The following is a 21,260-nucleotide window of genomic DNA, read 5'->3' on the forward strand; positions in this document are numbered from 1 at the left end:
GCGTTTGTTCCAATGAGGCTCATGCTTTGCAAGAAAGTACACAGTGTTTTCATTAGGAAGGGGCTTCTAATGAACTTGGTCTTCTGCCGTGTGGGAAGAGACATCCAGGAAATTGTGGGGAAATGTATCTGGTTTTTCAGGTATTACCAGCAGGATGGACTTTTCTAGAAGGATGTGACAGAGCTCCCAGAAAAGGAGAGAGGAAGGAGGAACTAGGCTCAGAAGCCTGGAAATGGAGCAGCCCAGCAGGAAGTGCTCATGCCTCCCTGTACCCTCCCTCACCAGGAATCACTGTCAACTATTTTGTCCCTGCCGGAGATTTTACTTCTGGGACGAGGGTGCCAGACTGGCCTGAACTAGCCTGGTGAGAGGGGCAGGCATCTTGATGGGCATTTCCTGGCACTGAACCTAAAGGGAGGGTTGTTCTCCCAGTGGATACGACACAGACCCAACAATAGCATCCTATGGAAATGGCATTCAGGCCGGGGGCTGGTTCTTAGCTTTTTTGTGTGCCATAGACATCTTCTTAGAATAATGCTATTTGTTTATTTATTTATTTATTTACTTATTTTTAAACTTTTTTCTTTCTTTTTTTTCCATTTTTTTCATTTTTTTAAACTTACACCCAAGTTCGTTAGCATATAGTGCAACAATGATTTCAAGAGTAGATTCCTTAGTGCCCCTTACCCATTAGCCCATCCCTCCTCCCACACCCCCTCCAGTAACCCTCTGTTTGTTCTCCATATTTACGAGTCTCTTCTGTTTTGTCCCCCTCCCTGTTTTTATATTATTTTTGTTTCCCTTCCCTTATGTTCATCTGTTTTCTCTTAAAGTCCTCATATGAGTGAAGTCATATGACACTTGTCTTTCTCTGACTAATTTCGCTTAGCATAATACCCTCCAGTTCCATCCACGTAGTTGCAAATGGCAAGATTTCATTCTTTTTGACTGCCGAGTAATACTCCATTGTGTGTGTGTGTGTGTGTGTGTGTGTGTGTCTGTATATTTTATATATATATATATATATATATATATATATATATATCACATCTTCTTTATCCATTCATCCCTCGGTGGACATTTGGGCTCTTTCCATACTTTGGCTATTGTCGATAGTGGTGCTGTACACATGGGGGTGCACGTGTCCCTTTGAGACCGCAGACCTGTATCCCTTGGATAAACACCCAGTAGGGCAATTGCTGGGTCATAGGGTAGTTCTATTTTTAATTTTTTGAGGAACCTCCATACTTTTTTCCAGAGTGGCTGCACCAGCTTGTATTCCCATCTTTCTTTACCAAAAAAAAAAAAAAAAATGTTTATTTTTGAGAGAGAAAGTGGGGTGGGTGGGGGGAGGAGCAGAGAGAGAGAGAGGAGAGGGTACAAAGGATCCGAAGGGGGCTCTGCACTGACAGAGAGCCTGATCCGGAGCTTGAACTCACTAACAGTGAGATCATGACCTGAGGCGAAATCACATGCTCAACTGACTGAGCCACCCAGGCACCCCAGAATAATGTTTTTAAATGCATAAAACATAGAGGATTGGAAAGGAAACCAAAGATAATGAAATATTACAATAGGTAATTAACGGCGGGTGGGTGGCTCGGTCGGTTGAGCATCCAACTCATGATTTCAGCTCAGGTCATGATCCCAGGGTGGTGGGATTGAGCCCTGTGACAGGCTCTGCACTGAGCGTGGAGCCTGCTTGGGATTCTCTCTCTCCCTCTCTCTCTGTCTTTCGCTGCCCCCCCCTTCCCCCCGCCCCAGCCTGCTCTTTCTCAACAATAAATAAATAAATAAATAGGTAGGTAGGTAGATAATATGTACTTCTTTATTATCTCATTTAAATGACAGGATCTAGCAGGGGCCTTGGGACACTGTTATTTTGATGTACAGATGAGTGTAAACAATAGTTTGAAAAATCTGCAACTCTTGGGAACAAAGTCTCAGGTATTGCTACTACTGCTGTGGCTGGCCGCCTAACCTCACATGGGAAGGAGAAGCTAATTTCAGTAGGAGACTAGCAGAAATCATCCAAGTATTTCCCCCAGTCAGGGACTCCCTGATTTAAGCAGAGGTCCTCTCCTGGTATTTTGCAAAAATGTTAACAGTACAAGATTAAGTGGAAACAACAACAAACAGATTATATAAAATAGTGGATTTTCAGTTGATTTTTTTTTTTTTTTGGCCAAAAGAAAAACAGAACAAACATCTGTGTGTATACGAAATGCACCCAGAACAGTATGTGAAAAATATTTCATAAAGAAAAGGGGAAATGTGTGGAAAAATCAAGGCTCAAGGCTGCCTTCCCAAGCCTTGGCTTGGGCTTCTCGCTGCCTCTCTGGGGGCAACAGGGGGTGGGGGGGCCCATCAGGCCAGGAGTGTGTTTCCTTGGGTATCTCCCCACCCTACCCCTGAAAAACGCCCAATCGGTTTGTCCAATCAGTTCATGGTGTCCTGGCACGTGCACCGGCTGGAAGGTGGAGACCGACTTTCAGCGAGGCCTGAATTTTGTCCCTCATCAGCTCTGTGAGCTCAGGTTGACCTCGTATCTCTCTTGATCTCAAATCCGCGCAGCCGGGGCTCAGGCTCCCACCCTCAGGCTCCTGTTATTCACGTGGGTCTTATCCCGCCAGGTACTTTACAGTCTCCACCACGGACGAAGGAGCATCGAAAGCAGAGCTGTCGCGGCCCCAGGAGCAAGAGGAGGTGGACACGGCGGCCAGAGACCGCAAAGGCTGGAAGGCTCCCCAGCCCGGAGGGAGCCGCAGGCACTTGGCCGGGGGCTGGTGACCGATGGGCAGATTCGGGTTCCACGATAAGGGAGCACTTTTACCCATCAGGATGGCCCAGGATGAAGACGGAGAGCGCGGGGCTGGGGAAGGAAGCACCTTGCTTTCGGTTGAGAAGCCCTGTCATTCCGGCGAATCAATCGACTGTAAACTGGGATTTCCGCAAAGGATGCCCCGCGCTCTCCCCTCTCCTACACCTGCGTGAGGGTACCCGCGGGTGGTGCATTTTAGAAACGTGTCCCTCCTCCTGGGAGGCGTAGGCGAGCAACGTCACAGGGACGGGTGGGAGGGAGCAGTTACTTCCGAGGGTCGGGGCGTTCCCAGTTTTCAGTGTGTGGTGGAAACAGGCGACAACGTTTCAGGTGGTCCCGATGCTACCTTCCTAAGGAGGCGAAGAATTAACCAAAAATTGTTAGCAGACCCGCTGCGACCGCGGCAGGACTCGAACCTGCAATCTTCTGATCCGAAGTCAGACGCCTTATCCATTAGGCCACGCGGCCGCCCGACGCCTGGTGCTCTTTGGACAATCTAAAAAGTAATACTACCGCCCTCCAGCTTGCTTGGGACCAACCCATTTGTTTCTTGGGCAGGGGAGGTTGGACGTTGGCTCCCAGAGTTCCGCAGGGAGAGCCCACCCGGAAGTCTCCGTCTCCCCCCTGCGGGCGGACCGGTCCACTTGCGGCCCTCCTATTGGTCGCGCCGGGAGTCTCCCGCCTGCCTCTCGGGTAGCCGCGGGACGGAGCGGGGCGCAGACGGGAAGTTGCGGCTGCCAGCGAGGCGGACCGGTCGGATGGAGGCCACACGCCACCCCGAGGCTGCGTAGGCCGCGCGGAGGGAGACGCCGCTCGGTCGGCCTGGGGTCGGGAGCCGCGGCCCGGGAAGCACCGGACGGACAGAGGTTTCCGGCGGGTTCGGCCCGGGGGAGGCCGGGTCGCTGAGCGGCGGCGCAGCCCCTCCCTCTCCAGGCAGGGAGCGAGGCCCCGAGCTGGGCGGAGGCTCGTCCCAGGGCGCACCGCGGCGCCGCCGCTGGGCACTGGCACGGCCGGCCGGCCAGGCGCGCGGGGGCCGCCGCCCCCTGCGGGGCGCCCTCGGCCGGCTGGGCCACGGCCCGGGCGTGGGTGGGGGCTCCGGGGGACGGCTGCCCGCCCTGAGGGTTCGAATCCGGGGCCTGGCACCTGGCAGCGCTAGGCCCTCGGGCCGCGGCAGTCGCGGTAATGGCAGCCACCGTTTGCCGACGGCCGCGCCTCGCGACTTGTTCGCCCTGTGTCACCCAAACAGCGGTCCCGTGTGACAGGTAGAATCCTCAACCCCATTTTACAGAGTAGGAGATTGGGGCCTTAGGGAGCTTGCCCAAGGTCACGCATCTCCTAACGGCCAGAGCCGGGATTCAAACCCGCCGCGTCCTCCTCTAGGACCGTCACTCGTAGCCACTGCCTTCACCTCCCCCAAGTTCACTGATGAACCCGCTGGAAGCTCAGTTTCCTCAGGAGGGGTATTGATGATTCCCGTGGTTGTCTGGGGCCTCACTGAGAAACTGTCCCTAAAAGCTCCTGGCACGCTGCCCCGGACGCAGGAAGTGCCCAGGGAGCGACGGCTCGTCACCTAACACGAAATGCCTGGGGTCCAAAATAACACTTTGTGTCGTCTGTCTCCTTCAGGATTTGTGGGTGGAAGGCAGGCATGGTCAGACCCATTTCACTGACTGGAACGCAGAGACAGGACGTGTCTCTCTCCACGTCTTTCGGCCAGTAAAAGCAGCCAAGCTGGAGCCCAAAGCCCGGTGTCCTGACTCCCAGCGGGGGGCTCCCTGCACCAACCATGAGCCGCCTGCTCTGGAAGAAGGTGGCCGGCGCCACCACCGTCGGGCCAGGGCCAGTTCCAGCTCCCGGGCGCTGGGGCTCCGGCTCCGGCCCCGCCCCCGTCCCCAGCGACGGGCCGCCGCCGCCGCGGCCGCAGCAAGTGCCATCCTCGGAGGGCGGGCAGCAGCGGCACAACCCGTTGCACATCCAGATGCTCTCGAGAGGGCTTCACGAGCAAATCTTCGGGCGCGGCGCGGAGAAGCCCGGCGAGGCCGCGGTGCGCCGCAGCGTCGAGCACCTGCAGAGGCACGGGCTCTGGGGGCAGCCGGCCACGCCCTTGCCGGACGTGGAGCTGCGCCTGCCGCCCCTCTACGGGGGCAGCCTGGACCAGCACTTCCGCCTCCTGGCCCAGAAGCAGAGCCTGCCCTACCTGGAGGCGGCCAACTCGTTATTGCGGGCCCGGCTGCCCCCCCGGCCCCCGAGCTGGGCCTGGGCGGAGGGCTGGACCCGGTACGGCCCCGCGGGGGAGGCCGTACCCGTGGCCATCCCCGAGGAGCGGGCCCTGGTGTTCGACGTGGAGGTCTGCTTGGCAGAGGGAACCTGCCCCACGCTGGCGGTGGCCATATCCCCCTCGGCCTGGTAAGTAGGGGCTGGGCTCGGGTGGGGACTTCAGCTCACGTGGGGGGCCCAGCTTAATAGTTTGGCTCAGTGAACGTTTATTGAACTCCCACTGTGTGCCAGGCGGGTGCTCTTCTAGGGACTGCGGATTCCTTGGTGAACTCAAAGAGGCTTGACCCTAGCTTTCACAGAGCTTCCATTTTGGCGGGAAGATACAGGCAGGAAACAGCCTCCCAGGCAGATGTCAGGTGGTGATAGGGGCCATGTGGAGAATTTCAGTAGACCCGTTGTACTTGGGACCGACGGGGAGAGCACTTGTGGTTACCATGATTTGGTGCCTTCCCCCCCTCCCCTAATAGCTTCCTGAGAAGTTAGTCCAAAATGTTTAAACAGCATTTCTGTCTGCGGACGCTATTGGTTATTGTGGGCAGGAGAACTCTCCCTTTTGTGGGACTGTCCCAGGAGGTATAAGACATTTGGCGTCCCCAGCCGCTCTCTTAAATACCAGAGCGAGTATCCTGGCAGGTCACAAATGTACTCCACCCCGAGGCAGCAACCCCCCGCCCCCCACCATCCCCAGTTGAGAAACATTGCTTCCTTCCCCCAGCCTCCCAAGCAGGCATTTTGGTCCCCAAAAGGTATATCCAAATCTCTCTTCTTTTGAAATAACTTTCTAAGTGCTACCCACGTTTCTTTTTCAAACAATGATGGCAGTCCTGTTTCTCCCCTTTTTTATTCTTCATTCCAGGATTAAAATACTATTTACAACCTTAAAGCTTTCAGGCATGGCCAGCAAAAAAGTTAGCAGTTTCTTTATTCCTATTGGAAGCTACATCTTTGTAAAGAAAGCTGCGAAATGTTAAATATGCAGTTGAAAATGGTGAAAACATGGCTAAATAGATAAGGTAGGCATTAATGGCTGCAAAGAGCGAAACTAGATTCCGCATTGATTTAGTTCCAGCGAAGATGAGCCTCTCAGTGCTCACTGTGTAACTCGGCCAAGGTAGAGGGAATGCGCCCATCGTTTCAGAAGGTAAAGCAGGCGATGGTGGCAGGAGGAGAATTAGGAAACCAGTGGCAAGAAAGACTTGTCTTTTGATCTCTTGGTCCTTTTTGGCCATTTTACCCGAAGTCCCCTTCTCTCTTCCTCCTCCTTCCTCTCCCTGCCCTTCCCGTCCACCTCTCATCTTCATCCCGTTGCTGCCAGAGGTGCCAGGGGCACTGCTGAGGCCTGGGCGCATCTGGGGACCTGCCTCCTGGGAGCCTGGCTCTGGTGGGGAGCAGGGTTACCAGGTGGGGGCCCTCACAGCAGTCCACTTCGAACTTGGGCATGTCCCCGCCCCATAGCTGTGTAACACCAAGTTCCAGAACAGCCGGAAACTTTGGGGGGGGGGGGGGAGGTGGGATCGGTGGGTGGCTTAGACATCCCATAGGGCAGCTTCCCAGGGTCGCCGGTAAGGACCGTGGTCATGAGCCGAGAGGGGCATCACACGGGTGTCAGCATTTCTCTGAGATTCATAGGAGAAGCGTAGAGTATTAATGGCATTGATCTGACTCATCTTAAATTTTCCAAAGTTGTTTGCATTTTGGCTTGCTTTCTTTCTTTTTTTAATCATAAATTTATAGTAAGACCGCTCTCGTGCACTGCCGCAGACCCGGATCTTGGCACCAGCATGACTTTTTATTGCTACTAGAGTTCCTGTCCTCCCCATAGCCTCGAATATTTGACATCTTCTAGCCTTTTCTTCAGGGGTGTTTTCAAGGGCTTTGAAAGCGGGGAGGAGGTTTCAGCCTGCGCCCCAGCGTATCAGCAGCAGTTGGAGTGTGAGTTAGATTTCAGCAGGTTGAAAACTAGGAATCTGTTTCTGCCAGTAGCCCCCTCCTCTTAAGAAACAGTTTCATGTTTGTTGAAACTGTTGAGGCAGATGGCCCCCGCCCCCCGCCCCAACCCCTGCAGAGGGTTGTAGGAAGCTCCTTTGCACCTGTGCTGGCCACACGCGGCCTGGTCACCACTTTGATGCTGACTGGCTCTGATCTGTCGGCATGATCTGTCGTTCACAGCAGGCTTTTCTTCAGTGGCCATTTCCGCACGCTTAGCCCCGCGGATCTTGAGCGCACTCCAGCCTTCCCCCACCCCCTTCGTGCCCCCCCCCCCCCCGCCCGAATTGGGGTCCTCAGTCCCTCCCGGCCCCGCCCCTGCACACGAGCACACGGTCCTTCCGTTGCACAGCGCCGCCCACAAGATGTGGGATTCGGTCTGTCCTTCAGAATCTGTCCAGCCATTAGGCGATTCATCCTGTACATGTGCAGCATTTGCTTTTGGTTTTTTGTTTGTTTTCTTTTTTTGCCACTTGCAACTAAAAAAACATTTTTCCACTTTGGATTCTGTTGTAATTGTCTCTCTCCTTCGCTAGCATTTTGAACACCTGCTGTCTTGCGCTTAAAGACCTGAGGGGTTGACAGCGTTCATAAACAGCACAGACTTTGTGAACATTGGACCTAGCAAGCGCCTTGATGGCCCGGGCTGGATGCCTGTGTTGGACACCCAGTACTGTGGCACTTAGTTCCATTTTTATCCGTGGAAGTGAAAAGTAAAGGTTTTATAACCTCCCTCCCACACGCCCACCTGACCTCCAGCTCTGTGAGGGTCAGGAGCACCCCTTGGTCTTCCTGGTGTCCCAGCCGCTAGTGCAGGACCTGGCGTGTGGCGGTAGGTGCGCGGTGGGTGTTGTGGGGCGGGAGTTGAATGGCTCTGTGCCGAACCCGTCTGCCTCTCACCTCCCTCAGGTATTCCTGGTGCAGCCAGCGGCTGGTGGAAGAGCGTTACTCTTGGACCAGCCAGCTGTCGCCGGCTGACCTCATTCCTCTGGAGGTCCCTGCCACCGCCGGCGGCCCCACCCAGCGGGACTGGCAGGAGCAGTTGGTGGTGGGGCACAACGTTTGCTTTGATCGCTCCCATATCAGGGAGCAGTACCTGATCCAGGTAAGGTTCCTGGGGCCAGCTGGAGGTTCTGGCGTGGGGTGGCCCCAGACCTCTGATCTCAGTGGCTAGGGAAGACGTTGCTCTTCTTGTAGCAGCTCAGGGCCTCCTGTTGACCAGCCTTGCCCCTGGTCCTTGTGCCCAGGACTCGCCTGGTACGGGACCTGAGTCGTCACAGAGTACTAACATCTCTTGTCTCTGTGTGGCGTTTTAGAGCTTCGTGTGGGTCTTTGGCCACACAGCCTGGGCTCACATCCTGCCTCAGCCAGGGACCAGCAGTGTGAGCGCCTTAACATCCTCAGTTTCCTTATCTGTGAAAAGAGAGATTAGATGGAGGCTCCTTAGAGCCTCGGTTTCGTTATCTGTCAAAAAAGGAAACTGGCAGAAGCTGCCTTGTAGCATCCCTGGGGAGGTTTGAACAGTGCGCACGTCAGACACTCAGAACCATGCCCGGTGGGTGCTTGTGGCATCCTGAATTTTATAAGAGGTGTCCTTTCATCGCCTCCTCACAACCACCCCAGGAGAAAGGGCAGGCGAGGGCAGCCTTGGCGTATAGCCGAGGCTCACACAGCCTTGTGAGTAGCAGGGCTGGGCCAGGGACTGAGCCTGGGAGCTCGGAAGGCCTCGTTTTGGACACTCTGTTCCCAAGGCGGCCCTCAGAGCTGTTGCTGGAGGCCGGGGAGGACTTGAGTGTTGGGACTGAGCCAGGCCCACACCTGCAGCGGTGGCTCAGATTTGGGAGGGCAGGCCCGTCACAGTCGGGGGGAGAAGCACGAGCACGCGTGAGCTGGTCTTCAGCGTTGGAAGGCCGTGTGACCGGAGGAGGCCGGGGTGGGGCTGGTGGGTTGACGGCACCGAAGCAGGGCTGGAGTGGCCCCAGCCGCAGCCCCTCTCCTCCTCAGGGTTCCCGCATGCGCTTTCTGGACACCATGAGCATGCACATGGCCATCTCGGGGCTCAGCGGCTTCCAGCGCAGTCTGTGGATGGCAGCCAAACAGGGCAAGCGCAAGGCCCGGCACCCCACGCAGCGAGGCCAGAAGTCCCAAAACAAAGCCAGCGGCCCAGTGGTGAGAGCTTGCTGCCGGAGGCCAGAGCGGGGCACTTGGGACCGTCTCAGCAGCCTGCCTGCCTGCCTGCCTGCCTGTCCTGAGGCCAGGCTGATGTGCTGTATCCCTTGCTCCGGGCCCCCTAGATCTCAGCCTGGGACTGGCTGGACATCAGCAGCGTCAATAACCTGGCAGACGTGCACAGCCTCTATGTGGGGGGGCCTCCCTTAGAGAAGGAGCCTCGAGAGCTGTTTGTCAAGGGTAGCATGAAGGACGTCCGTGAGAACTTCCAGGTACGGCGCTGGAGCGGGGCTCTGGGGAGGTGGGTGTGGCAGACCCTAGCCGACCCGATCCCGGGGAGTATAGCTGCCAGACCTGACCCTGAGACCTGGCCATGGTAGTGGGATGGCTGCCCACCCAGCGCCTTCCTGTCGCCTGTGCCAGGACCTGATGCAGTACTGTGCCCAGGACGTGTGGGCCACCTACGAGATTTTCCAGCAGCAGCTACCACTCTTCTTGGAGAGGTGAGGGGGGGCCCCGGTGAGAACCCTGGGGGTCAGCAGGTTCCCGGTACCTGGGTCCTCTGTCTTCAGGTGGTGCTGGGTCTTTGTCAGGCTGTGGACCTTGGCCTTTCCGGGTTGTGAGAATGGAGCTACTCACTGTATTGGTGGCCACCTGGGTCCTGGGCTCTGGGTTCCTACAGAGGCCTGGAGGGGAGGGCTGAGGGCTGTGCCCGGGTTTCACGTGCCTGGTCCTGGGTAATTCAGTGCCCTCTCCGTACCCAGATCCTGAGCCGGCCATCTGAATCCTTCACATTCATCATGGTCATGTTTGCTAGCGAGTCACTCTTACGGTGTGGCCAGTCACAAGTGTCACCTAGCCTGGCTCAAATCTTGACTGTCCTAACTCGTTTGCCCTTGGGCAAGTCACTAGGTTTCTCTGAGCCTCAGTGTGTCCGTCTGTGAAGCGCACACAGATAGTACCGGACTACCCCAGTTGTGAGCACAGCGCCTGGCACTTAGCTGTTATTCAGGGGGTGGCAGCCATTTTCACGTTTGGATCTGTAATTCCCGTGTTATCCCCGAGGATGGGGTTACCCCTAGATCTATCCAGCTTATGGATATAGGAACTGAGGCTCAGAGAGGTGAAGCGACTTGCCCACTGTGTCACGGCTATGACATAGTCAAGCTGGAGTCGAGAGCCTGGTCTCGCTTAAGAGCTGTGCCACGTGGGTGGCTGGGCTGCGGCTTTCCGGACTGGCTCAGGTATTGGGGCCCAAGCCCGCTTTGTTGTGGTCATTGATGACCACCCTGGCCTTTGCCCCGCAGGTGTCCCCACCCAGTGACCCTGGCCGGCATGCTGGAGATGGGTGTCTCCTACCTGCCTGTCAACCAGAACTGGGAGCGGTACCTGGCCGAGGCACAGAGCACCTACGAGGAGCTCCAGCGGGAGATGAAGAAGTCACTGATGGACCTGGCCGACGACGCCTGCCAGCTGCTCTCAGGAGACAGGTAGCCAGGCCTTGGGAGGGCAGGATCTAGGGGGGCGTGGGCCGGCCAGAGGCCTGCCTTAGCTTGGCCATCCCCTGCCCTGGTGGCCTGGCTCTGCAGGTACAAAGAAGACCCTTGGCTCTGGGACCTGGAGTGGGGCCTGCAGGAGTTTAAACAGAAGAAGGTGAAGCAGGTGAAGAGGAAGGAGCCAGTTGCAGCCAGCCAGTTGCCCACCGAGGGGGCTGGGGCTCCTGGGGATCCCAAGGACCAGGAAGGTGGGGAAGCACCGGCGGGAGGTGGGGGCAGAGGTGGTCCCTGGGGAGGTCCTGGGCCCCAGGGGGCCATCGGAAGGGGCAGCTTCAGCCTTCTGGGGAGGAGTCGGCCGGGCAGGTCTTCTTGAGAGGCTCTTCCCCCCGCCGGGCCTGATCGTCCTGCCCACCCCGTGCAGACCCCGGCCCCCCTAGTGAGGAGGAGGCGGCTCAGCAAGATGTCACGGCCCGCGCCTGCTTGGAGCATCTGAAGGGGACCGCAGAGATCCTGCCCAAGCGCCCCCAGCACCTTCCTGGACACCCTGGGTGAGTCCTGTCCCCTCCCGTTAGGCCTCCCCTGTTCTGGGCCCCAGCACAGAGGTGGTGTGCGTGTGGGCCCTTCCTGCCTGGCTGCCATCCGTTCTGCTGTCTTCCAGTCCTCCTGGCGTCTGCTCCCTCTGACCCCCGGCTCCCTGGTCTCACTCGGTACGAGTACACTGAACACCTGCCGTGTGCCGGGCCCACGGCAGCCACTGCACAGATAGGAACACGGCTCCTTTCCAGGAGCTCCTTCTAGGAGGAGCCAGGTGTGACGACCGGCCAGTGCAGCCGGTCTTCATAACCACGATGAGGAGGAGGAGTGAGCAGGATTGAGGCAGTACCTAATTCTCTCTGGGGAAATCAAGGCTTCCTTGAGGAGGTGATTTTTTATCTGAGCCTCATCGACTGGCAGAGATGAGAAAATGGGCGGCCAGGGCGAACAGCGGGGTACTGACTCGGCACCTGCGTGACCTGGGGTGTGTCGTCTTGGGCGGGGTGCCTCACTGCCTTGTGCTGGCTGAACTGTGCGTGAGAGGCGGAGCTTGGGAGGCCCTGGCGGGTCTCTAGAGCAGCGGTGGGGATGGATGTGCTGTCTCCTCTGGCCTGTCACCCTGTACGAAATGGAGCTTGGGAGGGAGCCCAGTCCTGGGCCCTGCTTGTGGGCCTGACATAGGATCTTTCTTTTCAGATTTTTGAATTATTCTAGGGGACTTCATGGGGCCCTGGCTCATCTGGTGACTACAGACTGAAGTCATCAGAAAGCCCAGGGGGCTTTAGAGGATGGGTGGGTCAGGTCACGGGAGAAGGAACCCGGGTTGCAGTCCCATGCTGTCCTCCCCCCACCACTGTGACACTGCTCTCTTCTGGCGGGACGTAGGTGGTACCGGAAGCTCTGCCCCCGGTTAGATGACCCTGCATGGACCCCGGGCCCTAGCCTCCTCAGCCTGCAGATGCGGGTCACTCCCAAACTCATGGCGATGACCTGGGATGGCTTTCCTCTGCACTTCTCGGAGCGGCATGGCTGGGGGTACCTGGTGCCCGGGCGGCGGGACAACTTGGCTAAGGCACCGGCGGAAGCTGCCCTGGCATCAGCTGGGGTGGCCTGCCCCTACAGGTGAGGCTTAGGCTCAGGGCAGGAAGGGGCGGAGCCTAAGGACCTTTTCCCCCTGCTGAACAACGCAAGCCCAGCTCGGGCTAGTGGGAAGAGCTGGGGTCTGAGAGTCTGGGTTCTTTTTTCCGTGGCTGCCCTTTCCACCCGGGCCTTGGCGCCCTGTGGAGGTTTAACGCCCTGCCCTTGGGTCTTGCCGGACCCCAGCTGCCTTCACAGGAACGTCAGAGCAGGGGCCATCAGAAGCAGCAGGGCAGACAGGCTTGAGTGTAAGGTACTGAGCGCTAGCGATGTTCTGTGTTCGTAAACCTTTTGTTGCGGTGCTCCCCTCACGTGAGACACCGTGGTTCTCCCCATCTTAGAGTTGGCAGAATAAAGGCCTAGGAAAGCCGGCTGACTTGTCTAAGGCCCTAAACCCTGAGCTTTTGACAGGTGTTGGGGACAAGCCATGGCACTTGACGTGGCCCAGGTTGAGAGTCCTGGCTCTGCAGGCCAGCCTGAGTCGTCCGTGGGGTCTTCGGGACAAAAGGGGCTGGGGTCCAGCAGGGGCGGCCGGGCTTGACCTCCCTCTGCTCCAGGGGAGCAGAGCTTTTCCAGGGGAGGCAGTGGCCGTGTGCTCGGGAGGAGCTTAGATCTGGGTCAGACCAGCCCTGGCACCCTAGCCTGCCACCGGTGGGCCGTGTCCCTTGTGATTTGCCACTCCCGAAGAACCAGGGAAAGCGCCGTCCGGCTCTGCCTCAGGGCCGGTTCTGAGGACTGACAGGGAGTTGTGGAAGGCCCCCAGCGAGCTGCCCGGCCCCGAGCGGGCCCCAGTAATCAGAGGCTGCTGCTGCTGTTCTCTGCCCAGAGCCATCGAGTCCCTGTACAGGAAGCACTGTCTTGAACAGGGGAAGCAGCAGCCGGAGCCCCAGGAGGCAGGCCTGGCGGAGGAGTTCCTGCTCGCCGACGACAGCGCCGTGTGGCAGACGGTGAGGGCGGCCCCGAACCTGGGCTCTGGAGTCTCTGCTCCCTCCCAGCGACCCACAGCCTTGTTGGGGGCGGTGTGGGGGAGGTGGGGGACGACACTGGGGGCACTGGGTCACTCACCCCAGGCTGGCTTGGGCTGTGTGAATGTCTTGGGGAGGGGCCGGTGGAGCTGGGCCAGCCTGGCCCCCTGCTTCACTTCTGGGCACCTGGGCCCATCCAGGTGGAAGAGCTGGGCTGCCTGGAGGCGGAGGCGGAGGCTAGGGAGGAGCGCTGTGGAGCAGCAGTCCCCGATCAGCCCCCGGCTCCGGTGAGCGGGGCTTCTGCTCTGGGCTTCTCTGGGTGGGTGCTGGGTGGCCGGGCCCTGCTCTTGTGCCCAAGTCGCTCTCCCCTGCCAGAGAGTTCCCGAGGTCTCCGGGGGGTTGGGGAGAAGCTGCCTTGCCCTTGGGTTGCCCAGCGTTTGTCGGAGGCCTAGGAGGAAGCCTGATCCTTGGGGCCATCCTGCCATCTCCCAGCTTCCTGTTCGCCTCTTCAGGCCCTTTTCCCACGCCCTACCCCGTGGCCCTCGCTGAATGCAGGTGCTGGAGCAGGGCCTCATCTAGGTGTGTGGCCCCCACAGACTGCTGCTGGTGGCCCCAGAGCCAGCCAGCCGGCCTATCACCATGGCAACGGACCTTACAATGACGTGGATGTTCCCGGCTGCTGGTTCTTCAAGCTGCCTCACAAGGTGTGTGTCCGGTTCACGGCTGTGCTGCCCTCGCTGTGCTCGGGGCCCACGGGCCCCCAGGGTGACTCGGGCCCGGAACCGCCCTCTGCAGGAACGACACGCCTGATGGGGCAGAGCGTGATCCCAGACGGCTCACCGTCTCTCAGTGTGTTTTCCGAGGGGCGTGGCGGTGGGACGGAATGACATAGGGCCTGTTGGGTGTCCGCCACCACATCTGTTGCATGATGGCTTCTGTTGACTGATGGTTTGTTGCCCGGGTCAACTGTGGTCCGGAAGCAGATGATCTTCCTTCTGACGTGTCATCAGAAGGTCACTAGCAGCCTAACGCTGGTCCCAGTGCCTGCGTCACTCCCCTCCCTTCATCTCACATCAGCACAAGGAGGGTGAATGCAGTACGTGAGATGTCTTGAGAGGGGGAAGCCACGTTCACTCACTTCACGTTTATTACAGGTCATTGCTCTGTTCTGTTCTATTAGGTATTGTTAATCTCCCTGCGTGTAGTTAAGTTTTATCGTAGATACATAAGGAAAAAAGCATGTATGGGTCAGTGTTGTCTGGTTTCAGGCATCTGGGGATCTTGGAACGCACCTCTCCCCCCGCCCCCCACACACAGACAAGGGGGGATGGCTGTGTCGTGAAGGGAGCGGGTGTGTTGCAATCAGGGGTTTGCCCCAGGCTGCTCTGCACGAGGTTCTGGGCTCAGTGTTGGGCGGAGCTGAGGTGCACAGGGCATTGATGGGCTCTCTGGCCAGGGGTCTGCCACCAGCTTCCAGCCCCTGCTTCCTTTGCCCTTTCCAGGATGGCAGCAGCTTCAATGTGGGCAGTCCCTTTGCCAAGGACTTCTTGCCCAAGATGGAGGACGGCACGCTACAGGCCGGCCCAGGAGGCGCCAGTGGGCCCCGTGCCTTGGAAATCAACAAAATGATTTCTTTCTGGAGGAATGCCCATAAACGAATCAGGTGGGCCACTGTCGGAGGGCAGAGACATGTGGTCTCTACTCCTGGCCACGCCGCGGCAGCCCTGGCCCCTTTCCCCCCACCCTGCACCCCTGACCCAGGGGCCCTGACCCTGTCTGTGCTGCACTGGAGGGACAGCCGGGCTGTGGTCTCAAGGCCCGGCTACTGGTTCTGGTCCCGTGGGAACGCAGGCAAGTCTCTTGCCTCCCTAGCTTCAGTTTCCGTGCTTACGTTGAAAGAGTGGTGCCGTAGGGCCTTGATGGTGTAGCTGCTGGAGCCCTGGGTGTGGCTGAGGACCGTGGAGGGTTGGTGGCCTGAGAGCTGCATCCGGGACTGGGAGCTGGGTCCTGAGGCTGAGAATGGCAGTGGACTCCCCCTCAAGGCTGGCTCGGCAAGGGGGGGTGGGGGGTGGGGGGGCTCCAGCAGCATGCTGCTGCGACAAGGGCACTTCCCTGGCTGCTGAGGTCCGTCCCAGGCATGGCCAAGGCACTCGTGGCGGGACTGACGTAGTGGCCTGGCCAGGTCTCAGGTGGCTTACGCTCCTGAATGGTAGGTTCTTGGGCCTGTCCTGAATGCAGTCTGTGTGAAGAGGGGGAGGCTGAGCAAGGAGGGGGCACAGTAGCCTCCAAAGCTGAGCCTGGGGGTGGATTCTCCTCACGGACGTCCTAAGCCTCAGTCCATCTGTCCCCGCAGCTCCCAGATGGTGGTGTGGCTGCCCAGGTCAGCTCTGCCCCGTGCCGTGACCAGGTATGGCCTGCCGGGTGGTTGTGGGGATCGCAGAACTGAGTGGGGATGGGCCCGAGGACCCTGGCAAACTGCCGAGACTTGTGTCCTCCCCCACCCTGCCAGGCACCCCCGCTATGATGAGGAAGGCCGCTACGGCGCCATCTTGCCTCAGGTGGTGACCGCCGGCACCATCACCCGCCGGGCTGTGGAGCCCACGTGGCTCACTGCCAGCAACGCCCGGGTACGTGCCCTCTGCGCCTCTGGACGTTGCGCTTCCTCTCCTGTGTCTCTAGAAACTGGGGTGTGGAGGGCCTTCGGTGAGGAGGAGAAGGAACCGAAGATCTGGGGCAGGCGGGACTCAAGTTCAAATCTAGCTCCACGGCTCGTCTGTTCCTTCAGCAGACGTGATCTGGGTACCGCCTCGTAGCCAGATGTTGACGTGTGCGTGATCTGTACGGCCGCGGTGGTGTTTAGGTGGGGCCAGGGTCAGGTCAGGCGTGGAGGGTGGGCGTCTTTACCTGTCGCCCTCACTGCTGCCAGCTGGCCCTCCCCGGAACTGTGGAGTTTGGGGCAGTTGTGTGGCGTTTTCTAAAACTGCCCCCTCGGGAGAGGCCCAGCATCCTCCCTCAAGTCTGGCTCCGGGGAGCGGGTGGGAGGTGTCTCACCAGGGTAGCTGGTGAGGGTCTGACCTCACTGTTCTGCAGCCTGACCGAGTAGGCAGCGAGTTGAAGGCCATGGTACAGGCCCCACCCGGCTACGTCCTCGTGGGTGCCGACGTGGACTCGCAGGAGCTGTGGATCGCGGCTGTGCTTGGAGACGCCCACTTCGCGGGCATGCACGGTGAGCCGGAAGCGGGGCTGGGCCGTTCGCTGGCAAAAGGTCTCCGAGCCGCCCTTCTCACGCCCGCCTCTACCCGCTCTGCCCCTCCCCGCAGGCTGCACGGCCTTCGGCTGGATGACACTGCAGGGCAGGAAGAGCAGGGGCACCGACCTACACAGTAAGACCGCCTCGACGGTGGGCATCAGCCGTGAGCACGCCAAGATCTTCAACTATGGCCGCATCTACGGGGCGGGACAGCCCTTCGCCGAGCGCCTGCTCATGCAGTTCAACCACCGGCTCACACGTCAGGAGGCAGCCGAGAAGGCCCAGCAGATGTACGCCGTCACCAAGGGCCTTCGCAGGTGAGGGTCCCTCCCCTGTCTGTTACCCCCGGGGCCTCAGGCCTGCCCTGCTCCCCTTTACTGCTCTCCTCCCGTTTCCCATCACCTGAGCCTTCTCTTGGCCCCTTTCCGTTCAGACCTCTGACCTTGCCCCAGGACGGTTTGTCCTTAGGTTGTGCCATTTGCTGCTTTAATAACCTTACACAGTCTTCCTCATAGAGCGAAGGCTGTCCTTTTGTTGCGTTGCCACCGAGTGGCGGCACGTCGACAGCCGTGGTCATGCAGAACACCCAGGGGGAACTGGGCAGGCCCTGGGTGGGACAGCAGGAGTTGACAGGAAGGAGCCGTGCAACACCGGACTCCCTTGACTGTGCAACAGGAGGAAGCCTCCCCAGGCTCCAGCTCGTTTCCTCTGGCGGCGCCTTTTGTGTGCTCAGGGTTGTAGTGGGCTCCTAGGAGGGTTCCCGAAGCAAGTGTTGGAGGAGAGGTGCACGGCCAGCTTCCGTAGGTACGCTCTGCAGCGACCGTGTCCAAGTAGCCGGCCACCTCGTGCGACCGAAGGGTAGGCAGGTGATGGTGTGGCGGAGACTATACACGTGCAGACGGGGGGGCGGGGTACCATGCAGAGTAGGGGGGGTGTGCGGCTTGCACGGGGGGCGCAAGAGCAGTGAGACAGGTCGGGCTGTCAGAGAATTTGAAGGCGTCACACAAGAGTCTGGGCCGTGAGCGCGGGAGGGGGAGCCTTGGTGCTGCTTTGAGGTGGTGAGTGACAAGGCTCCGGAGCCATGAGGGGACAGGCCTGGTGTTGTCACAGGCTGCGAAGCCAGGAGTCGGGTGACGGGAATGGAGGTCATCAACCGGCCTGGCTGTGGTCATTTTCTCTGGATGCCCTTTTCCCTTCAAGGAGCTTCCCATTTGCTACTGCCCCTCTGGCCAGGCTGCTGGCCTTTGCTGCCTCCGGAACTAAAACATGGCAGCTGTTGGTCATTCGGTGGTTCCTGACCGCGTCTGTGGCATCTGTGGCATCTGTCTTCGTGGCGGAATCTGTCCCTTACTGGGCTACCGTGGCACAGCCCACAATAGCCCGGGCTCCTGTCTGGGCTTCACCTTTGCCCGGCGACTCCCTTGCTGGCTCTCGGCTGGTTTCTCCCTGAAGCAGAGCCCATGGGGATCTGGGGACACTCCTGGCCCCGGGCTTGGCACACAGGAGGCGATCCCACAGGAACGGTAATGATGACGCTGCCCCTAGGTACCGGCTTTCGGATGAGGGGGAGTGGCTGGTGAGGGAGTTGGACCTCCCCGTGGACAGGACTGAAGATGGCTGGGTTTCCCTGCAGGATCTGCGCAAGATCCAGAGAGAAGCTTCAAGAAAGTGAGAGCCCTCTGTGTACCAAGGACGGCGGGGAGGGGTCCGGGCTGGCCCCAGGAGAGCTGCGATGCCTCGTTTTCAGTTCTGAGAGGCTGAAAGGCAAAGCTTCCCCTTTTCGCCCCGGTCCCCAGGTCACACTGGAAGAAGTGGGAGGTGGTCGCCGAACGAGCGTGGATGGGGGGCACAGAGTCAGAAATGTTCAACAAGCTGGAGAGCATCGCCACGTCTGACACCCCATGTACCCCTGTGCTGGGCTGCCGTATCAGCCGAGCCCTGGAGCCCTCGGCCGTCCAGGGGGAGGTAATCTCACTGTCCTTGGAGCCCGAGCAGAGGGGTCACGGGAGGGCAGGGCTCCTCCCCAGAGCGAGCTGGTGTGCGGCACCACCCCTCTGACCCATGCCTTCCTTCCCCCAGTTTATGACCAGTCGTGTGAACTGGGTGGTGCAGAGCTCTGCTGTGGACTATTTGCACCTCATGCTCGTGGCCATGAAGTGGCTTTTTGAAGAATTTGCCATCGATGGGCGCTTCTGCATCAGCATCCACGACGAGGTCCGCTACCTGGTGCGAGAAGAGGACCGCTACCGCGCGGCCCTGGCCCTGCAGATCACCAACCTCCTGACCAGGTACACGGGGCCCGGGGCCTCTCTGGCCGGCCACGTGCTCCTGTGCGGGGCTGTGGACCAGGCTCGGGCATGCTCTGTGCGTTTTCACCGCCCCAGAAGTGCTGGTTTCAGGTTTTAGGTCTAGTTGAAAAAGACGGTCTTGAAAAGACCGGTCTCAACTTTTAAGAAAGATTTCTTGGGTTTGAAAAGAATGTATGTACCCAGACCAGATCAGGGAGGTAGTGAGAGAGATCTGGGAGGTGTTCTGAAGAGTGGCTGTCCTCTTGTCCTCCCCTAGGCACACACCTGGGTTTTGCAGATCAAACGCCAGATAGCTTTTCTCCGTTCGGACGAGAGGGTTTTCTTTCATCCGTAAATGTTTCCTTAAGTGCCAAAAGTTTGTTATTTGGACTACCAACAGAAAACGTTGTTAAATGTGACTTAGAAAGTATTTTTATAGTAAGATTCCTAGTTTACGTGGCTTAAATGGTAACTATAGTTCCGTGTTAGTCTGCCACTCGGAACCAGTTTGGGACCCAGATCTGTCCTAATGGGCAAATAAGAAGTACTCTGCACATTAACACGGTCTCCCCTGCCCTCTTACAGCTAAGGGTCCTCATAGGTTTTGAATATCGTTTGGCCCAGTAAGTCAAATTTTGTACGTCAATAAAGCGGACCAAACCGTGGGGGGAGAAAAGACGTGTTTGGGTCCCTGATTTCATTTTGGTGTCGGCGGGAGGGGTCCGGCTGCTGGGTGGAGGGCTGTGCTGGACACGCCTGAGAGGAGGTGGGGTCTTTTTCAGGTGCATGTTTGCCCATAAGCTGGGCCTGGATGACCTGCCCCAGTCAGTCGCCTTTTTCAGTACAGTGGATATTGACCAGTGCCTCAGGAAGGAAGTGACCATGGATTGTAAAACCCCTTCCAACCCAACTGGGATGGAAAGGAGATACGGGATTCCCCAGGGTGAGCTCCACACATTTGTTTGTTGTGCGTAGAACACAAGGTGGACTCGAAAGCCGTCTCGGACAGCGGGAAGCTCAAGGCTGCCGGCGGCCGCTCCAGTTAATCGTATGCCGCAGGCCCGAGGTGAACATGCTGTTCAAATCGCAGAGGAACAGGTTTCTAGAGAGCTGTTCACGTACACAAAGAAAGAAACCAGACCTCAAGATATTTGCTATGTACTGTTATTCCCTCTCCAACCACACCAAAAATGCGTTTTAAGATTTACTGTATAAACTCAAAGTGCATTCTCAAGAGAAAAAAAAACTGTGCTTTGAATAATCTGAACAAGTTAAAGCAACAACTTCTTTAGTACAGAACAGACACTCCCACTCCTCCGGCCTCCCCGCTCCCGGCGCAGAGGTACAGTTCTCGAGGAAGCATCCTAACCAGCTTGCACTCTCTTTCAGGTGAAGCGCTGGATATTTACCAGATAATTGAACTCACCAAAGGCTCCTTGGAGAAATGAAGCCCGCCTGGACCGTAGCTCTGCCCGGAGGCCCTGTATTTGCTCCCGTGGAGCTTCGTCAGGGCGGTGCGGGCTCCCACACTCAGGCTTTCAGCTGTGCTTTTTGCAAAAGGGTTTCCCTCGGGCCAGCCCTTCTTCAGTAGCAGGACCTGCCAGGCACGACGGCCTCTACCTGAAGGTGCAGTTGAGTTCAATGGGTTCGGAACCAAGACGCTAACACTGGTGCAGGCTGTGGGACAACGGGGCACTGTTGCTTGCTGGGTACAAAGAAAGCAGGAGCCCCAAAGTTCACATTAACTCAGGCATTTCATTTATTTTTTCCTTCTCTTCTTGGCGGGTTCTTTGTTCTGTCCCTCGTGCTCTGACACAGTGCCCTAGAAGGGGAGAGAAGTCACGCTCTAATGTGATAAGCCTGCTCAGAGGCAGTGGAAATAAAAACAAAAATCCTTTATCTTCTCACCAAAGCCTGTGGTGGTGGTGCTTTCTCCACAGACAGAACAACCTCCTAGGAGTGGGAGGGGGAAGAGCGGGGAGGCCTCTAAAGTAGCGGAGCAGGCCCGTGCTAATGCCTTTCCTGCGGATAGACACGGGCGAGGACAGAGGCGCCTGCGCCGGCTCAGTAAAAGGGCAGGAGACAGGGCCAGGTGTGTTAGAGCCTGGGATGTGACCGCCCGAAGACCGTAGGCTCAAAGTTTTTGAGAAGCGACAGATCAGGGTGGCTTATGTCAGTTTCCACGTCAGACGGACCTGAGCCAATGAAACTTGTAGGAGCTCACGGGGCTTGGGGGTGCTACTGCAACTGGAAGAGCTAACGGGCCAGAGGAGGCTGAGACGTGGGGGTGGGCCGCAGGACGCTTTACCTGAACTCCTCACGGCGAGGCCCTCATGA

General features: G+C 58.2%; 2 protein-coding genes and 1 non-coding gene across 9 annotated transcripts in view; 1 reads left to right on the plus strand and 2 right to left on the minus strand.

Annotated features, from left to right (window-relative positions):
• Positions 1 to 3,216: 3,216 nt before the first annotated feature.
• On the minus strand, positions 3,217 to 3,289 carry TRNAR-UCG (transfer RNA arginine (anticodon UCG)). Its single transcript has one exon. It is a non-coding gene; the product is annotated as a tRNA-Arg (tRNA).
• Positions 3,290 to 3,517: 228 nt separating this feature from the next.
• POLG (DNA polymerase gamma, catalytic subunit) lies at positions 3,518 to 20,835 on the plus strand. Of its 3 annotated transcripts, none has more exons than XM_058736606.1 (24): positions 3,518 to 3,687; positions 4,448 to 5,227; positions 7,994 to 8,189; positions 9,089 to 9,253; positions 9,379 to 9,525; positions 9,677 to 9,756; positions 10,561 to 10,743; positions 10,843 to 10,997; positions 11,171 to 11,297; positions 12,169 to 12,405; positions 12,607 to 12,673; positions 13,287 to 13,367; positions 13,586 to 13,672; positions 13,982 to 14,089; positions 14,888 to 15,048; positions 15,739 to 15,792; positions 15,895 to 16,012; positions 16,476 to 16,611; positions 16,706 to 16,952; positions 18,181 to 18,303; positions 18,432 to 18,600; positions 18,715 to 18,923; positions 19,706 to 19,866; positions 20,313 to 20,835. In XM_058736606.1, exons 2-24 carry the CDS (start codon positions 4,608 to 4,610, stop codon positions 20,369 to 20,371), a joined length of 3,690 nt encoding a protein of 1,229 aa, XP_058592589.1. In that variant the 5' UTR covers positions 3,518 to 3,687; positions 4,448 to 4,607; the 3' UTR covers positions 20,372 to 20,835. The 3 variants fall into 3 exon arrangements, with proteins under 3 accessions (XP_058592589.1, XP_058592592.1, XP_058592591.1); XM_058736608.1 differs by lacking the exon at positions 3,518 to 3,687 and adding an exon at positions 3,697 to 4,083; XM_058736609.1 differs by lacking the exon at positions 12,607 to 12,673 and having other exon boundaries at positions 3,519 to 3,687; positions 13,247 to 13,367.
• Positions 20,115 to 21,260, minus strand: part of FANCI (FA complementation group I) — a 105,303-nt gene continuing 104,157 nt past the window's right edge. For all 5 annotated transcript variants that reach the window (XM_058736602.1, XM_058736600.1, XM_058736603.1 and 2 more), the window contains one exon: positions 20,115 to 20,745. In XM_058736602.1, coding sequence (XP_058592585.1) covers positions 20,683 to 20,745 — 63 coding nt within the window. In that variant the 3' untranslated portion in view covers positions 20,115 to 20,682. The remainder of the gene's footprint in view (positions 20,746 to 21,260) is intronic.

The sequence above is a fragment of the Neofelis nebulosa genome, chromosome 7, assembly GCF_028018385.1.
Source record: "Neofelis nebulosa isolate mNeoNeb1 chromosome 7, mNeoNeb1.pri, whole genome shotgun sequence".
Lineage (NCBI taxonomy): Eukaryota > Metazoa > Chordata > Mammalia > Carnivora > Felidae > Neofelis > Neofelis nebulosa.

What these genes read in the sequence shown, in the direction of transcription:
- POLG (XM_058736606.1), top strand. Translation starts at nt 4,608, where the DNA reads ATGAGCCGCCTGCTCTGGAAGAAGGTGGCCGGCGCCACCACCGTCGGG. An exon ending in ACAAAGCCAGCGGCCCAGTG is followed by an intron (nt 9,254 to 9,378) that starts GTGAGAGCTTGC and finishes CGGGCCCCCTAG; the next exon opens with ATCTCAGCCTGGGACTGGCT. An exon ending in TCACTGCCAGCAACGCCCGG is followed by an intron (nt 16,013 to 16,475) that starts GTACGTGCCCTC and finishes ACTGTTCTGCAG; the next exon opens with CCTGACCGAGTAGGCAGCGA.